Consider the following 19,826-nt stretch of genomic DNA (forward strand, 5'->3'; position numbering starts at 1 on the left):
GTAAGAGTCTTTTAGATCCAGTGTAGAAAGAAAGTCCCCTTTCTTCAGTAAAGGAAGTACTTGTTGGAGCGTGACCATGTGGAAATGTTCCGAATTTATGTATGCGTTGAGAGGTCTTAGATCTAGTATTGGCCTTAGAGACCCGTCCTTTTTGGGAATTAGGAAGTATAGGGAGTATACTCCTGTTCCTTGTTGTTGCTTTGGAACCTTCTCTATGGCATGCTTTTGTAGCAGAGATAGTACTTCTTGTTTTAACAGTGTTAAGTGATCTTGTTTCATTGGATGCTGTTTGGGGGGGATGTTTGGTGGGGTAGATGTGAGTTCCAGGCAATAACCATGTTGGATAATTTGTCTCACCCACCTGTCTGATGTGATGTTTTCCCAGACAGGTAGGAACTGTGATAGGCGTCCCCCGACCGGTGTTATATGGTCTGGGGGGAGCTGTATGAAGTCACTGATTTGGGGTTGGAGAGTTGCGGTTGTTGTCGTTTCCGCGACCTTTACCCTTGTTGTTGTTACCTCTGTAACTACCTCTAGAATTACCTCTGGGTGATGTCGGTGTAAAAGAGGTTTGTTGCTGGCTTGTACCTGTATTTTTGGATCCTCCTCTATAGGTGGATCTACGAAAGGAACCTCTTTGGGTCGGCTGTTGCAATGCTCCCATTGATTTAGCCGTTTCCGTATCCTTTTTCATCTTTTCCAAGGCCTCATCTGTCCCTGTGCCGAAAAGTGTTTTCTCATCAAAAGGTTGGTTCAGTAATGAAGTTTGCACCTCTTGTTTGAACCCTGAAACCCTGAGCCATGCATGTCTCCTTAACATGACGCTTGTGTTTATGGATCTTGCTGCAGTGTCTGCCGCGTCTAGGGCGCACTTGATTGAAGTGTTAGTAATTAACTTCCCTTCCTGTATGAGTTGATCTGCCCTCTTTTGATGTTCTTTAGGGAGATGTGTGATGAGTTTTTCTAACTCATCATAATGCGCTCTGTCATACCTTGCAAGTAGTGCTTGTGTATTAGCTATGCGCCAGCTGTTTGCCGCTTGAGATGCTACTCTCTTGCCAGAGGCATCTATTAGCTTAGACTCTTTGTCAGGAGGTGGAGCTTCTCCTGTAGATAAAGAGTTTGCTCTCTTACGAGCGTTTGTGACCACGAGTGAGTCTAGAGGAATTTGTCCTTTGATGAATATTGGGTCTTTTGGAGCTGCCCTATATTTCTTATCAATTCTTGGGTTCAGTACCCTAGCCCTCACTGGTTCTTGGAATATCTCTGATGTGTGATTGAGAAGGCCCTTAAGCATTGGTAGTGTTCCTGATGTTCTTTGTGCAGCGGGTAGTGTTTCTAATAGGAAATCCTCTATTTGAGGTTCTGCATGTAGTTCTACCTTGTGGTATTTTGCTGCTCTATTAATGAGTTGCGCAAACCCAGTATTATCTTCAGGAGGTGAAGGTTTTGACGGATACAATTCAGGGTCGTTATCGTTATCTGACCCTACATTGTACTGTTCCCATGGGTCTGCCTCCTCTGGGATTGTGTCTTCATCATCCCCAGGATGTTCTCCCTCCCCTGTGTCACTTTCTACGTCTGTTGTAGGTGTAGATGGTCGTGTGGGAGGAATAGTTGTTCTATTGTGAGGAGTAGGCGAAGAGGGTGTGTCTCTAGGTTGTGGGGAAGGGGGAGGAGTTGTATTTGTCCCCATTGTTCTCTTCGGAGGAGTTTTGTCGTCCGATTGTTCATTTTTCCTCTTTTTAGGTAGTTCTGTGACTACCTTGCCAGTTTGTGGATCAATAAACAGAGTCTTTTGTTTAGGATCGTTTTTATATTCCTGTGTCGGTACCGCAGTTTTCGGGTCCAACAGGTGTTTTTTCTTCTGACTGTCCATTTGTATTTTCGGTACCGAGATTTTATTTGGATCCGATGTTTTCGGTGTCGAGTGTGTCTTCGGTGTCGAGGTTGTTTTCGACGTCGAAGCGTGTTTCGGTGTCGACATGTACTGTTTCGACTTCGAGCTGTCCTTGATATGGAGCTTCGGTGTCGATGTCGGGGTGGGTCGTTTATCGGAACCACCATGATGGGAGACCGAGTGTTTCGGTTTCGGTGCCGGGCCCGAAGGCGGGGCGTCTGAAACTTTTTTCAGTTGTCTGACCGGGCTCGAGGGCGGGGTCGACACCGTGCGGGGTCTGTTCTTTGGTAAAGGGACGTCGCCACTCACGGTTTGTTGGAAGTCGATTTCCTCGACGTCGGACTCGTCCGCTTCTGACCCCGCCTCGTCGCCCTCTTCTTCCTCCTCTTCTGGGTGCTGGTCCTCGAACAGCTCCGGGATTGCTTGTGACTGCATTCTCGATACCTCGTGTCTTCGGGCTCGACGGTTTCTAATCGTCGATTTTGAGGAAAATGCTGCACAGGTCTCACAGTCCCTGGATTCGTGTTCAGAGGACAAGCAGAGGTTGCACACCTCGTGTAGGTTCTTGTGTGGGAACTTAGCACCACACGTTGGACATTTTTTGAATGGAGTCCTTTCCATGGACTCCGGGCTGGACTACGTCGAGCTGGTCTTCTCGTAGTCGTCGTTCTTCGAAACACGTCGAGATGGAAGTGTAGTCGCGTTCGATAACAATACCGTCGAATTGGAGATGGTTACGCGCCGAATTTAACTTTCTTTATCGAAGTCGATCCGGAGCGCTTCGATCCTCATCCGAACCCGATGGCGGGAAAAAACAATCTACGGATGGAGCCGATGCCCATGCGCACTAACACCCAGAGGAGGAGTCATCGATGACGACAAAGACTTCTCCAGAAGAAAAACAAAGTGCAATCATCCGAGCCCAACACCAGATGGCGATCTATTCATAAATGTACCATCTGCAGCCCATATGCCTCGAACAGTCACAATACATTAAGTCCTGAATCCTAACCTTCGGTGTTGGGCTGTGGCGTCACCCTAGTGTAGAGAGACCGGCTGTTTACAAAAAGCAACGCAATGGCGGCAGAACACCAAACTCCAGCTGCTTAACATAGCCCAACAGTGCCATCAGCGGAGTCGGGCTGAGTTTGGATTCAATCAGCCGAAACGGTTGATGAAAAACCTCCTCCCAGTATGCTAGTATTGGTGCCCAGTTCCACGCCAGATGTGAAAATTCTGCATGCTCTGCTGCGTATCTAAAGCAGCAGTGTGATTTGGTGGGATCCATTTTCACTAGCAAGTGTAGTGTATGCCCTGTGTAATTATTTGAAATTAAATTCATGCCAGTGATTGTTGGATTTGCACCAACGATGCAATTCCCATAGATCGGGAACCAGTAAGGATTTGGAAGTTTTATAAGATATGCGGATAATCTGTCCGTGCCCAGGGCTCGATTACCGCTCAGGTCATCAATGGCCTGCGAGATTATCAGTGGTAATGGGTGAGGCTAGGGACTGCTGGCCTATCATGCCAGACCATATCCACTTCAGCAAGGTTATCTGTAAGCATGTCATAAGCAGGGGGCAGCGAGTGGTGTATATGAGAGTATAATAGGTAAGAAAGGCAGCAGAAATGCCCTTGCTGCACGTGACCGAGGGACCATCATCCAGTCGGAGGAGACAAATAAAGGGGTATTGGGGTTAAGTATTCGAGCCTGTGCGCCGTTGCTGAGATAGTTCACTTCACGAGCTGCAAGGTCCTGAAAATCTGAGAAGAGTGCTGCTAGTAGGTGAAGCATCAGAGGGAGGGGTGGGAGGGGGATGTTTAAGTGAAAGGCAGTTCCTTTTTAGTCAACATATTTAAGAACTGTGATGCACGATCAGGAGTAGGACAGGTTAGCAGAGGTTTGTCTTGCTTTGTACACTTTCATTTAAGATGACTTTACGCCTCACCAGTAAGTTCTTGTAAAGTAGAACAGGAGTATGACCCATAAAACATATTGGGATTAGGGTGGACAATCTGAGTAAAAACACAATATCCCAACTGGTATTATTCAAGAAAGACAATTAAACATGTTACATTTAGTTTTTCCTTTCCCCACCCCCTTTTTCTTCTCAATTATTATGATGCCATGAGCACGTTTCATAAACAAATGAGTCTCCTTGTTTCTGTTCACGTAATGCTTTTCGCATACATGTTTAATTGTCTCTTGAATAATACAAGTTGGGATATCGTGTTTTTTACTCACCAGTAAGTTCAGCAGCTACAAATGGTCAGTCTAGTATCAATCTCCTATACCCTCTCCTTTATAGGCCCATCAAGTATGCTTGGAGGTAGCAGGGGGGAAAAAATGTATGGAGGCTGAGTTATCATACCCCACCATACTGGTCTTTTAACATCGAAATAGTGTTAGTCAATTTTTATTTCAAAAACAAACTTGACCGCAGAAGTTGGCAATTTTATTTTTATTACAGTCTGCCTAACTGAGCCAGATGACAAATGCCTAATCTTGACTGTTGCACAAAGAATCAAGTTAAATCTCCGGAAGTCAAGATTAACATCAAGTGTGAAGGAAAACTGAAAAAAAACAACTAGAAGAGCAAAATATTGCAATCTCACATCCAAGAGCAATTTGGGGGAAAAACAAATCTGACCTAAAATCGCATTTCACAGTTATATTGGCAAGGGAAAACCCCAAGGCAGACAGAACACAATACAGTCTGGTAGGAAGAATGAGGCGGCATAGAAAACTCAGATGAAAAACACAAACCTTTATTTAAACTGAATAGGAAGTTATTAAAATTTTAGAACAAGGAAAAAAGCTGATGTAACATTACCTATCATGATAAACTGCGAATCAGGTGTGAAAGATGCCTCCAGTGTCACCGCTTTACTGTTATTATATCCCTAATAAAAAATATGTATATTAGAAATACATCTGCTATTGTGCTGGATGCACAGTGATCACACATTCACCTTACCAACACATTCTCACCTCTTTGCTCCTGCAAACAGCCGTCCCTAGAGAATAGTAAAACTTGCCACTGAATTAACATAATAAATGGATTTGTCATAGTAAAGCAATAAAAGCTACCTATTACAGTTTTTTTCAGCAGACGAGCTACCCGTTACAGCTTTTTTGCAGCAGACAAGTGATTTGCAAACTTCTGCCATTCAACAGCTGAATCATAGATTCACTCGTTACACAAGAAGTAAAAAGTAGCAAATATGGAGGAAGTGGGGTTCAGGTAAAAGCAAAGAGAAATGAGTACAATAATACTGGTCCTAACTGTTCAGATTTGTATCTGCATCAATAGAATGATCTGCAAACATATATGTAGGACTCTTTCAAAACTCTTATACACACTAGTTCTAAAAAAAATACAGCTGCTCTTTGAACCCTGTTGTGTGACCTAGTCACAAAATGTAATGTCTGCAGAACAGTTACGTTACACATTCTTTCAGCATGTTGTGCCAAGCTAGGCTGGCTAACTCTTTTACTTGTTTCCAAATTATAAAACAAAGGTAGGATTTTGCTGGTTTCCAAATCGTCAAACAAAATGTAGGTTTTTCTGCACTTCCTAGATCTACTCAATTACCTCTTTGCAGACATCGAAAACAGAGGTTCCTTTCCAACATACTCGGATTTAAATTGATAGGCAATTCGATAGCCTCATCACAGGGAAAATGCTTCTGGTACCAATATAGGGTGTGTCATTGTATTTGAAAGGAAGGGCGTCATGTACAACTAAAACTTGCAATTCACCTACTTGCCTGAGCAACACGGTCCTATAACTACTTTACCAATATAAAAGTTGGGGGTCCCTATTATGCAGAGCGCAATCGGTTATACAAAGGGCCTTGAACTGTATACTCTCTGATAGAGACAACCAGTTGAGATAAACCAGTGCACTTGAGGAAAAAGTTACTTACCTTCGGAAAAGCTTTATGTTAGAATTCTCCCAAGTCGACAGACTGGATCCCTAATTTTTCCCCACCGGCAGTACCTCTGTGTGTCGGTAGAGGGCATTAAGCGTCTCCCTAGTGCGGTCTGCTGAATGGGAAGTCCATATTGTATTGTAATTGCATTTATATAGCACTTACTACCCCTGACGAGGCGTCAAAGTGCTTTTTCGGCGAGTAGCACGCTACTCCGGGACCCCTAGAGGATTAGTGTTGAATTAGTATAGTGAAACATGCAAGTACATTTTAAGTGGAGGATAGGTTATCCAGTTATTTGGATTTGGAATGATAGCAGAAGGATAGGAAGTGGCGTGGCTTGGACGGCAATGAAGAAGGTTGCCTAGATCCAGAACTCCGCCATTCCCTGGGGGCAATCAACAACAAAATGCGCCTACCGCCTCTCTAATGCGGAAAAGAAACATCCCCATAGACGGAGAGGGCCAGCTATGAGAGGGGCTGCGACCGGTGAACTGAGGTGGCAGAATAATGAGAGTAAAAGCCCAATGAAGCGGACGTACGGACCCTGAGAGAGCCAGTACCGGAGGGCAGCCACCTAGAGACAGGGGCTAATCGCACCGCACCGAAGAGGAGCCGTGCCCCGACAGAACAGGTCTGTCAGGAAGAACGAGTGCTGCAGAGTCCCCGTTCCCGCTCCGTGATACAGACGGAAGCAAAAAAAACGGCAATCACAGCTCCGATACCTAAAGTGAAACTGCAACCATATGAGGGGGGCCGCCATCTTAAGCCCACGGAGAGGAGGGAGGAACGGCAACGTGGATATTGCACAGCGGGTAAAGAATAAGCGGGAAACGTAGCACGGAGACCAGGATACGATCCAAAAGGGCTGGACTAAACAGGAAATAAAGCCGGAACATAGGAAGACTGTAGCTGAGAACGGAGCAGTGACGAGGCAAACACGCCGCAGAGGGGGCAGGCACTGATGCAACAGATCTGCACAAAACGACTGAATTCTTCCGAGATACAAGCGGAAGCAAAGCGGATGAAAGACGAAGATAGGAAAGGGGACAAAAACGGTAACACAAGGAAAACAAAACCGCAAATGCAAAGGGGGGGGGTCACCATCTTAAATGAACACAGGCAGTGAAAGTGAAACCGCAACCACAAACAAGGGCAGCCATCTTGAGCAAAGGGTGTAAGGTGTTCTAACAGCGACGCTGGGCAGAGCGGAACAATTTACTTACGCGTCTTTATATAGCGCGGACTTTCCCCGAAGGCGTCAGAGCACTTCATAATAGGAACAGAAATTTACAAGCGAGCAAATTACAAAAATGGACGATAAGTCACATGAGGTAAAAGTGACAATTGTGGGCAAACAAAATACATGAGGTAGCAAACGGTGCAGTACAGGAGGAAAGAGTGACGAGTGTGCAGGGTACAAGAGGTAATACACTGCAACATATGCTAGACACTGAGGCACAAGAACAAACGTTACGTAGGCATTGGTGGCACTTGTGCAGGTATCAAAAGCAGACAGGGTGTGAGGTAGCAAGCACAGCAGCAGTATTTGGCTGAGACAAGTGTGCAGGATACAAGAGAAGAAATACGTTACTTACCTGTAACTGCAGTTATCCAGTATTAGTGTCTTTCATAGATTCACATGCCTGAATCATTCCCCGTCGTTGAGACGGGAGCCTCCGGTATATAAAAAGTAATGTCCTAAAGACATACATAGAAAAGAATAGGCCCAAAGGTCTCACCTTAGTAGCCTATCCACATCCTTTTGTAGGAAGGACCAAACAGAGCAGGCCCCAAGGGTCCCACCTTGGTGGCCTGTGTCCTTTTGTAAAAAAGGACCAAATAAAGTACAACAGCCAATCAGCTACCACCTCCTTCTAGAACCTTCCTGCCAGAAGCACAAGTCTCAGATTTTCGTACGCACCAAGCTAGTTAGGCGTAAACTCATTAGAGAGAAAGGTGAGCCATGCCAGGGGAGGCGGGAGGGTGCATGTGAATCTATTAAAGACACTAATACTGGATAACTGCAGTTACAGGTAAGTAACGCATTTCTTATCCAGTATTTGGGTGTCTTTCATAGATTCACATGCCTGAATCAGAGTAGCGAGCAATACATTATGCACATTCTGTATGAAGAGCAGGTATGAACATGTAGATAAAACATATCACATGACTACAAATCACCAAATGCAATGGCATATAAATACAGTAAGAGAATGCATACCCGTAAAGGATGGAGGGATGTAGTAGGGCTCACCTCACTGGAATAGATGGCGAAGCACTGCTCGGCCCACTGCTGCATCCTTCATCAGCTCAGTATCCAGGCAGTAGTGCCTGGTGAAGGTGTGCGGGGACTTCCATGTCGCCGCTCTGCAGATGTCCAATATCGGCACTCCAGCGAACAGCGCCGCAGACGTGGACATGGCTCTAGTCGAATGAGCTTTGACTCGTGAGTCTAAAGGCCGTCCGGCCTTGTCGTGACAAAAGGTGATCGCAGAAGAGATCCATCTGGAGATGCTCTGCTTTGTCAGGGGCATGCCCAGTCTTGGTCTACTAAAGGCAATGAAGAGCTGGGATGACTTTCGAAAGTGTCGTGTCTTATCGATGTAGAATTTAAGGCATCTCTTTAGATCCAGAGAATGTAGAGTTCTTTCAGCTGCCGTTGTAGGATTCGGAAAGAACGATCTAAGCACCACCGGTTCATTAAGGTGGAAGTCCGAAGGGACTTTTGGAATGAAGCGAGGGTTAGTCCTCAGAATGACTCTGTCCTCTCTGAATTGAAGAAAAGGATCCTGGATGGATAGAGCCTGCAATTCACTGACCCTTCTGGCAGAGGTTAGTGCCAGGAGGAGGGCCGTTTTCCATGAGAGGAACTTGATCTCAGCCTTATGGATGGGTTCGAAGGGATGCTTCATTAGTTGATGAAGAACCACATTGAGGTGCCACGATGGAGGAATAGGCCGTGGTCGTGGAAAGGACCTGAATAGACCTTTTAGGAATTGTTTGATGAGTCTGTCCGACCACAAAGATGGGCCTGTAGCCTTTCTTGTGAACCTTGAAATCGCCGCTAGATGCACTTTGATGGAGGTATGCGCAAGGCCAGACTGCGCAAGGTGTAACAGGTATGGTAGCAGCTGCTGTGGAGTGGCCTGGAAGGGGTGCAAGCCTTGATCCACACACCAGGAACAGAATCGCTTCCATTTTAGTGAGTAGGTTTTGTTAGTGCTGACAGCTCTAGCTTTCGCAAGGACATCTCTGCAATCCTGCGGGATGTTCAGATGGCTGAATTCTCGGTATTCAGGAGCCAGGCTGATTCCCGAGGGTTCCTGAGTGGTGATGCCTGCTTGCGAAGCTTGGGCATTTGGCGTTCTCTCTGGTGGCAAAGAGGTCTATGTTCAGGGTGCCCCACTTCTGGAAGATATGGTCCAGCACCTCCCTGTCCAGTTCCCATTCGTGGGAAGGAGACTTCTCCCTGCTCAGTGCGTCCGCCAAGACGTTGTCCTTGCCCGGGACGTACTCCGCTTTCAACACTATGCCATGTGTCAGAAGCCAGTTCCAGATTGTCAGCGATTCTCGAGATACCGAGATGGAACGCGTCCCCCCCTGTTTGTTCAGGTAGTGCATCGTCGTGGTGTTGTCCGTCCTGACGAGCACTGGGGAGTGACGAATGCGTGGAAGAAACGCCTGTAGAGCCAGGAAAACCGCCCGTAACTCCAACAGATTGATATGGAGCTTGGTTTCCTGTGTTGTCCATTTGCCGTTGATCTGGAGGTCCTGGAGGACAGCTCCCCAGCCTTCCAGGGACGCATCCGTAGTTATTACATGTGGCTCCGCTGGGAGCAGGAACGGCAGACCCTTTGAGAGGTGGTGGAGAGATGTCCACCATTGTAAATGATTGATAATGGGTCGAGTGACTCGTATGCGGTCCTCGAAAGAACCTGTGGCTTGAGTCCATTGCTTTGTCAGTGCCTCTGGAGTGGGCGCATTTTTAGGCGGCAGTGTGGAACGAGCAGGATGCATGAGGACATCATGCCTAGAAGAGACTTGAACGTGCGGACCGGAAGAGTCTTCCGCGAAGCCACTGCCTTGGCCAAGGAGATGAGCTTGATTTTTCTCTCCTGGGAGGGGAAAGCCTTGACACGGTCCGTGTCCAGAGTCGCTCCAAGGAATGTGATGACCTTGGTGGGTTCCAGAGTTGACTTGGCAGTGTTGAGGGTTAGTCCTAGGCGGTGGAAAATATCCAGACAGGCGCTGGAGGACGAGGCTGCGGCGGCTGCCGTCGGTGCCTTCACCAGCCAGTCGTCCAGGTATGGAAACACCTGGTGGCCTTGTTGACGAAGAAATGCCGCTACTGGCGAGAGGCATTTGGTAAAGATCCTCGGGGCCGATTTGAGGCCAAATGGAAGGACCCGAAATTGGTAGTGCTGTCCTGCCACCGCAAACCTGAGGAACTTCCTGTGCCCTTTGAGAATAGGGATATGATAATAGGCGTCCTGGAGGTCTAAGGACGTCATGTAGTCCCCTTTGTCCAGTAGCCCAAGGATTTCTTGCAGAGTCACCATACGAAATGATTGTTTCTTTAGGAACACGTTGAGTGCCCTGAGATCCAGGATTGGGCGCCATTTCTTTCCTTTTTGGTGGATTAGGAAGAAGTGAGAGTAGAAACCCTGATTCTTGTGGGCCCGTGGAACTCTCTCTATCGCTCCCTTCTGCAGCATGGAAGCTATTTCCTGAAGAAGCAATCGTAGGTGCCTGTGTGATCGCTGGCACGGTGGCGTAGTTGGGGGGATAGAGGTAAATTCTAGGGAATGTCCAAATCGAATGAGTTGGAGTACCCACCGATCCGTTGTTATAGTTTGCCAATTTCGATGGAAGTATTTCAGTTTCCCTCCAAGTTTGAAAGAATGTAGTGGTGGAGGGGCTAGCGAGGGAGACAAGTCATTGTCTATTGCCAGCAGGTCGTTTTTGGCCTCTTCCTCAGTAATTGGACTTGCCGTAGGAAGACTGTCGGCCTTGTTGAGGTTGTCGCTGCTGAAACTGTGGCTTGGACTGCGAATATGTGTACGAAGACCTATTCTGATAGGAACCTTTGTATGCAGGTTGACCTCTTCCCCGGTTGCCACGAAAGGACTGGGTCCGGAATTGTAAAGTACCCAGAGCCTTGGCAGTATCTGTATCCTTTTTTATGGTGGTAAGGGCTGCGTCAATCTGTTCCCCAAACAGATGCTGGCCATCGTAAGGCATATCTAATATCCTGGTTTGCACCTCCTGGCGGAAAGTGGTGGCCTTGAGCCAGCCCTGTCGCCTCAGGACTGCAGCTCCTGCCAATTGCCGGAAACCAGTCGTGGCGGCATCAATGGCACAATCGATGAGCTCTGAGGCGGAGGTCTGTCCTTCCAATAGAAGTGAATGTGCCTCCTCTCTGACATCCTCCGGCAGATCTGCTAGATAGGGTGCAATGTCCGCCCAGAGTTGGCGATTGTAACGTCCCAGGAGGGCTATCGAATTAGCCACTTTGACCGTCATGGCTGAAGTGGTAGTAAAGCGTTTGCCAACGGCATCCAGTTTCCTGCCCTCCTTTTCAGGTGGCGTTGATAGAGGCGAGGATTGATTGCGAGCGTTCTTCTGCGCCGCTTGAGTCACCACGGAATCTGGTTTGGGGTGACCTGTCAGGCATGCCGGTGCCGTGGAGGTGGCCTTGTATTTCTTATCAAGCCTGGGCACCACCACCTGTATAGAGGCAGGCGCTTGCATGATTTGTTTGCCCTGCTTCCAAATGTAGTCAATTATGGGAATTGAGCTTGAAGTTTTCCTAGTGGGCTCCTTGAAGTCATAAAGGAAGCATTCCGTTTCCTGAGTTTCCATGGACATATGGAACCTCTAAGCCGCCCGCTCAATGATGTTGTGGAATCCACCGATGTCTGCAGGTGGAGACTCCGAGGTCTGCGGATCCGGAGAGGCTGGAGAATGTGCCACATAATCTTGATCTGCATCCGGGTCCGACTGGTCGTCATCGACTTCACCTTCCTCCTGTTCCCTCTCCTCATCGTCAGAGGAGGGAGCGTCCTGAGTCGGAACCTGCGTCTTCTCAATGAGCAGTGGAGTTGGTCTATGGCCAGATGAAGGAGCTGGCGCCTGTGCAGCTGGAGGTGCCGACGCAGAATGTTTCTCCGGGAACCTTTCCTTATAATCCTGTATGAGGAATTGTAGGTCCGAGACAATGGATGCGGGGAGACACACCATAGGAGTTACCTGTGCCTGGGGCGGAGGCTGGTCCTGTTGTTGTGGAAGGTCTTCCTCCTCTTCAGGTTCCTCGTCCGTGGTTTGGCATTTCAGGACTAGGTCCGATGGACTAGTAGCCTGCGTAAATGAGTCCTCGTCCGACTCTTGACCTTGTAGTATACAGGCCGGAGGAAGTTGTTGTATCCTACCGGGTGAAATCTGGTGCGGCGTAATAGGCCGTTTAGTAATTTTCACAGTGACATGGCTCACTTGCGGTGGAAAAGCATCCATGGCGTGGGAGAGGAGTGCAGACTCCTTCCAGGGTCCTGTCGACGTCGAAAGCGACGGTGCCATGGTAGATATGCTCGTCGACGGTAATTTAATCGTCGTCGACGGTGGCTGCGACGACGATGTCTTCTTCGACGTCATTTTCGTCGACGGTAAAGTCCCCACCGTCGACGGTGTACTCGTCGTCGGCTTTCCCACCGTCGACGGGATGATCCTCGTCGACGAGGTAGACTTAGTCGACGGCGTTGTCCTCGATGGTGTCGTCGTCGACGCCTTAGACGACGGTCTCGTCGTCGACGACGAGATCTTCGTCGTCGGAGTGACCGGGATGGTCGACGGCGTAGGTCTACTCGCCGACGATGAAGGCGTAGTCCTCGTCGACGAGGAGGAAGCCGATGAGGCCGTCGTCGTCGACACTGTCGTCGTCGAGACGGTTTTCTGTGCCGAATGCACCATCGACGCCGTCGTCGTCGTCGTCGCCGGGACCAGTGGCTGTTTCCCTGGGACAGGTAGGTCCTTGCCAGACACAGATGGCTTGCCCTCTGAGGACTTTTTAGAAGTCTTCATAGGAGGGGTGTCTGTGGGGCTAGGGGAAGAAACCCTTGGCCTCTTCAAGGAAAATTGCGACACTCCAGACATACTCTCACCTTCGGATACCAAGTCATCAGTCTTGGTCTTGAGCCTGTTGAGCCACAACAGAAGTCGACCTTCTCGGTCCTTGAGGGTCTTGTTGGAGAAGGTCCGACATATTTTGCAGTCCTTTGCCTGGTGGTGAGGGTAAAGGCAATATAAACATTTATCATGTTTATCGTCAATGTGAAGTCTTTTCTTGCTGCAGGAGGAACAAGCCCGGAAAAGACCTTTCTTCTGACTATCAGACATAACTTTAGAGACTAATAAAGGTTGTTTATTGAAGAAAAAGAGAAATTCCTGAGGAGAACTCAGATGGAGACTCCCTAGCACAACGTGCGGTAGAAAATCTGAGAGACTTGGGCTTCTGGCAGGAAGGTTCTAGAAGGAGGTGGTAGCTGATTGGCTGTTGTACTTTATTTGGTCCTTTTTTACAAAAGGACACAGATAGGCCACCAAGGTGGGACCCTTGGGGCCTGCTCTGTTTGGTCCTTCCTACAAAAGGACGTGGATAGGCTACTAAGGTGAGACCTTTGGGCCTATTCTTTTCTATGTATGTCTTTAGGACATTACTTTTTATATACCGGAGGCTCCCGTCTCGATGACGGGGGATGATTCAGGCATGTGAATCTATGAAAGACACCCAAATACTGGATAAAACATAGTACAACTAGAGGTAATACACTGCAACATATGCTAGACACTGAGGCACAAGAACAAACGTTACGTAGGAAATGGTGGCACTTGTGCAGGTACCAAAAGCAGACAGGGTGTGAGGTGGCAAACACAGCAGCAGTGTTTAGCTGAGACAACGGGGTGACAGGAGCTGCAAGGGAGGCCGGGCACGCACTGCAGATACGAACGCCACCCAAACGGGGCTCACGCGGAGAGATAGCAGACACGACAACCGCTAAGAAAGAGCAGACAAAAGCGAGGGCGGCCCCCTTGAGCACTCTACAGAGATTCGGGCAACTGTAACAAAAGCAAGGACAACACCGGACTACAGGCAGCGACAGCGGAAGAGCACACGTCTGGCCCTGCAAAGGAGAGCGATAACCTGAAGCTCACAGCGACTCCAAATAACAGACGCTCCTCCAGGAGCCCAGAACGCTAGCAGGAGACTCGATCTCATCCAGCAGACCGGGAGGTGGAGACAATGGCTGGCAACGAGGGGAGGAATGGGCAACTCCCTAAGAAAACCAAGCCGGAGGTATGCGGTGATTCACCAATCAAACGTAAACCAGACATCAACGCCACCCTAGATATGATACTCAATAAGTTAGCAGAAGTACACTAGCTGGCAAGGACAACAAAGCAAAAAACTGATGCAATTCAGCACGAACTGGCGGCCGTCAGAGCGGACATACATGAGGCGAACAGAATAAGCACAGTGGAACAAAAAGTCAGCGATCTAGAAAATGGAGACCACCACACGTAACAAGCAGTCGCGTCACTAACAAGGACCACTGAAAAACTCCTAAAACATACCGGGGAGCTGGAAGATCGCAGTAGAAAAGGCAACCTAAGGATCTTAGGCATACCAGAGGGAGAGGAGGACAAAGCGGGCTCATGCATGGAGATGCTACAGGAGCCAATACCGAAGCTCACTAACCTCAAGTTCGACACCCCGTTTGAACTGGACAAGGCATACAGAGTACCAGCAATCAGAACGACTAAAAGAGCAGGAGCAAGACTAATAATATGCAAACCACTAAGAACGTATCAAACCGAAGCCATCTTTGGAGTAGCAAGAAAGAAAACCTACAATGGAATGGCCAAACAATTGTGATCACACAGGACTACTCAAAACCCACGGTGGACACAAGGAAAGGCTTCCTGAATCAGCAAGACAGACCCAGGAAGGAGGGCTTCCTTTTCTCCTTCGTGGGACCAACAAGGTTCAAAATCACAAAGGGAGGTCACAATTCTTCGAGAATCCAGGAGATCTAACCAGATACTTAAATGGACCGACAACAAGCAATGGAAACAACAAACCCACAATCAAGTAAAAGAAGGGCCTCTCCGGACCCTCGAGTGGAGTAAAAACCAACACCATCTCTACCATCTCCAAGGCAACACAATACGTAAGGCCAAAAACGAGCCTCTACCGATAGGGGACAAACTACCTCAAGCTAACTGAAGAAAAGAACAATAAGTGAACAATAAAAAAGACCGACTCTACCTCAACCTAACGGAAGTAAAGAACAATCAAAGGACAATAAAAAGACCAATCTACCTCATGGGGGCAACGCGCACGTACACTCAACAAACTAAAGAAGAGAGCACAGGAAGAACCAAAGAGTGACTCAGGTGCGCACGGACAGAGCACCGAACCCAGAGGCCAGACAGAACGGAGTCGTTAATGAGTAGGACACCGTAACAAAACGATGGCGAGGTGACCCAACACAGACTAGTCCGGCGGGATACAAGACCAAGTGACTGACCATATATCCTTTCTAAAGTATGCAAGACTGCGGAAAGGGGCATAGCAAACAAGTATATGTAAAAATCTAACTAACTATAAGTAACGGTTAACGCTAAGACTAACTATACAACCCAGGGAAGAGGGTGGGGCAGGGGGATCCTGCTGTTGCATGCCTACAGCACAAAAGTTTAATACAGGTGGGGAGGGAGAGGAGTGTATTGTCAGTATTGTATGTTTAAGTCGTAGTAATGTATTAGTTATGTCTTTGTTTAGTTCAGTCATTATAGTAGGATTAGATAACCCAACTACTCGGTCACACCACAATAAAGCCCAGGTAGCAACGAAGGTTCACTCTCACAAACACAACGCAATCCATGACACAACGTAATAAAACTACCAAGGGGCTGAACAACAGCCCCTCCATATCAACAGACCTGAAGGCAGTTTCCCTAAACGTTAAGGGCCTAAACCATCCGGTCAAGAGAAGATACTAGACTACCAAGCAAAAACAAAAGGGGACATCATATTATTACAAGAAACGAAACTCTCTACGGAGAACGCGTCCAAAGTTAGAGCAAGATGGATAGGAGAGGTAGCATGCTCCCCAGCGAAAGGCAAGAAGCGCGTAGTTACCACAATGGTAAACAGAAATTCGAAACTATCAATCATAAGCCAGCAACATGACGAGGAAGGAAGACTACTAATAACACATCTGATGAGGGGGGATGAGAAGATAATGGTAGCTAACTTATACGCCCCAAACAATGATGACACAACATACTGGGAGGGAATCACGCGCAGAATGGAGGCAAGCGCTCCCAACGACCTGTTAATCATGGCGGGCGCCTTTAACCTTGCACTAGATTACACCATAGACAGGCAATAAAGGGCACACCCCCTACCACCACCATCACACACTGTCAAAGATAATCTGCAACAGATTCAACCTGTAAGACCAATGGAGACTCCAACACCCCACCACCAGAGACTACACCTTCTATTCAGCGCCACGTAACTCATACAGTAAAATAGACTACATCCTCATCTCAGGCTCACACACACACCTAATTAAACAAACGGATATAGCGGCTAGAACGTATCAGACCACTCATGCATTAGCCTACAACTAGAGGGGAGTCACAATGAGAATACCACCCGCAGATGGCGATACACCAATATAGTCACGGCACGACAAGAGGACAAACAGAGCAAGCCATCGAGGACTACATTACAGATACCCACACTCCCGACAGACCCAGAAATCCTATGGGACGCACTCAAAGCGAAAATTAGAGGAAGACTTATAGAGATCAAGGGTAGGCGGGACAGAGAAGCAAGAGCAAGGATAGAGCAACTAGAAATAGACATCAAACGCCTACAAACGACACACATTAGTGACACCAAGAGCAGCAACACACTGAATGAGCTCACCAGCAAAAAGTATGAGTACAACAAAATCCTGAGCGAAAGGGCAGGTCTATGGATAAAAAAATACAAGCAGATGAACTTATGCGAGGCTAACAAAGCGGGGGAAAATCTAGCTTCATACCTCAAGCACAGACAGACAACACTCCATATCCATCATCACAGACACAAGCAACAAAACACACACACAACACAAGGACATACTACACACATTCAAAGAATTCTACCATGTCCTCTACAAAAGAGACGAGTCCTTAGACCTGGAAGGGTGCGAAGCCTACCTAAGAGAGCTAAACCTACCCAAATTCTCAAACGATGAAAAACAAAGCCATGGCAAAGAAATAAGCACAAACGAGATAGAAATGGCGGTCAAGTCCCTTAAGGACAACAAAGCCCCAGACCAGACGGCTACACAGCAACCTTCTATAAAACCTTCAGAACCCACCTAATCCCAACAATGAGAAAGGTCTTTAACCACTGAGAATGAGGGCACAGTCACAAAATCAATGATGGAAGCAGATATAATAGTCATCCCGAAAGAAGGCAAGGACACACAGCGCCCCCAAAACTACAGACCAATCTCACTTATCAACACTGACTGCAAGATCTATGCCAAAATATTAGCCACAAGACTGAACACCGTTCTACCTCAAATGATCAACAATACACAAGTAGGCTTCCTGAAGGCACGCATGTCCCACGGCAACACTAGACTACTCTGCCACGTCCAAAAGCACTCCTCCAAAACCAATAACCCAACAGTAGCAATCACACTCGACGCAGAGAAACCCTTTGATAGGGTCTCCTGGCATTTCCTAGAACAGACCATGCAAGCTTATAACCTAGGAGAAAGCTACATCAGGAAGGTAATGGCGATGTATAAGGCTCCCAAAGTACAGTTAGCCATTAATGGTACGACTTCACAGCAATTCAATCTCCAGCAGGGGACAAGGCAGGGTTGCCCGCTATCCCCAGCACTATTCCTCCTGGCACTTGAACCCCCGATTAAAGATGTAATATCGGACAGGAAGATAGCAGGAATTACAATCAATAGGGTGACAGTGAAAATTGCAGCGTACGCAGACATACTCATTCACAGAAGAGCCAGAAAACTCTAGAAGGGCCCTAATAGACAGCATAGCGCGATACTCTGCGTTCTCAGGATACAAACTGAATAGAGACAAGTCGGAGTGTATGCCACTCAATGTACACACACACAAGGAGGTAATAGGAGACTCTGGACTATCCTGGCTGCCCGGGTTCGTCAAATACCTAGGTATACAATTCGGAAAGAGTCTAAAGGCCACTCTAGAACATAACGAGAAACTAACCCTAACGAAGATCAAAACGCTACTAGAGAAATGGTCTCCCAAATTTTTCACATGGTGGGGTAGAATAGACACGATAAAAATGATGGTCACCCCGGTGGTCAACTACCTGGCCAGCATGTTACCACTTACCCTTTCAGACGAGTTCCACCGCAAAATAGATCAAATGATAAACGTCTTCCTATGGCGGGGTAAAAAACCCAAGAATAAGCCTGCAAAAACTAAAACTAGAGAAGAAACTAGGGGGGCTAAACATGGCAGACTTTAGGACATTCCAGACAGCCTTCATAGCCAGACAGGGGGATGTACTGGATAATCAACAACCAGAAATACACGCCGACATGGCTCAACATTGAGAGGGCTATGCTAGATAATGCGGACCCTATAACTACTCACCGCAAGCTCTCGGGCACAACCGCACAGCCCCATACTCAAGAACACTAGAATAGCGCTACTCAAGGTAGACCGGAAACTCGAACACAGCATTAAGAACTCAAACTGGGAATCACTGTGGTGCAAACCCAAAATAAAATACAGAGGGAAACATCTGGACATAGAACACTGGACAAGACTAGGAATCTCGGTCCCAGACCAACTGGAAGACAGGGGCAACCCCCATACCTTCAATACCCTAGAAGCAGAACACAACCTTCCAGACATAGAACTCTATAACTTTCTCAAAATTAAGACTGCCCTAACGAAATCTAAGATAAGACATAAACCCACGATTATCCAATACATGAAGAATCTAAACAAAGTGGGCCACATGGCCTCCCACCTCTACAGACTTCTTCGACCCAAAGCCTCAAATCTGAGCCGCAAAATTAACATGTATTGGGATTCACAACTTCCCTCCGCACTCACCGACCAGGAAAGACACACCCTTTGGGCATCACCATCAAAAAATAGGATATCCCCGACCTTAGCGCAGACAAAATTCTGGCTATTGCACAAGATATACTGGACCCCGGCAAGATTAGCAAGGATGGGTCTAAAAGAGAATGAATGCTGTTGGAACTGTGGCATAGGGAAAGGAGACCTGGCACACCATATCTTCCACTGCACTAAAGTTAAACATTTTTGGAAAAGTATATTAGCCTTCATTAATAAGACACTAGGATGCGCACTCAAAGAGGAGTTCGCCACAATCACCATGGCAATTATAACAGCTAATGTAAAATCAAAACATGACAAATACCTCATTGACTTCCTAATAACAGCAGCTACGAAACTGGTACTCTCAAACTGGAAAGATACAGCCAAAGTCACATTCAAAGGCTGGATGAACTGGGTAACATACCTAAGAGGGGCTGACATGCAAGCACTAAGAAACACACCTTGGAGGAACCCCATCAGAGAGATGTGGACAAATCTGGACAGAGACCTAGACCAATACGAACCCCCATGAACCAGAGGGGAAAATACAAAAAATAAAAAAAGAAATTAAAAAAAAGAGGTGGAGAGAAAGAGACCGAGCACCCGAGGGCACCTACGCATCGCCTAATCCTATGATGACCGCCACACCCTATTTGTTTAGTGTTATATGTTACAACAGATAGAAACAAGGAAGTAAATGTAACGTTATGTACTGACCCTCAAGCAGCCACCTAGCAGAGGCTGGGGGTCTTGTATCAAAAAGATAACCTGTGAAATCTATATGTTTCATGTA

General features: G+C 47.3%; 1 protein-coding gene across 2 annotated transcripts in view; it reads right to left on the reverse strand.

Moving 5' to 3' along the window:
• Window positions 1–19,826, reverse strand: part of WDR82 (WD repeat domain 82) — a 125,825-nt gene that overhangs the window by 20,465 nt on the left and 85,534 nt on the right. For both annotated transcript variants that reach the window (XM_078661466.1, XM_078661467.1), the window contains exon 7: window positions 4,738–4,807. In XM_078661466.1, the coding sequence (XP_078517592.1) occupies window positions 4,738–4,807 (70 nt within the window). The remainder of the gene's footprint in view (window positions 1–4,737; window positions 4,808–19,826) is intronic.

Source organism: Lissotriton helveticus, chromosome 9 (assembly GCF_964261635.1).
Source record: "Lissotriton helveticus chromosome 9, aLisHel1.1, whole genome shotgun sequence".
Taxonomy (NCBI): domain Eukaryota; kingdom Metazoa; phylum Chordata; class Amphibia; order Caudata; family Salamandridae; genus Lissotriton; species Lissotriton helveticus.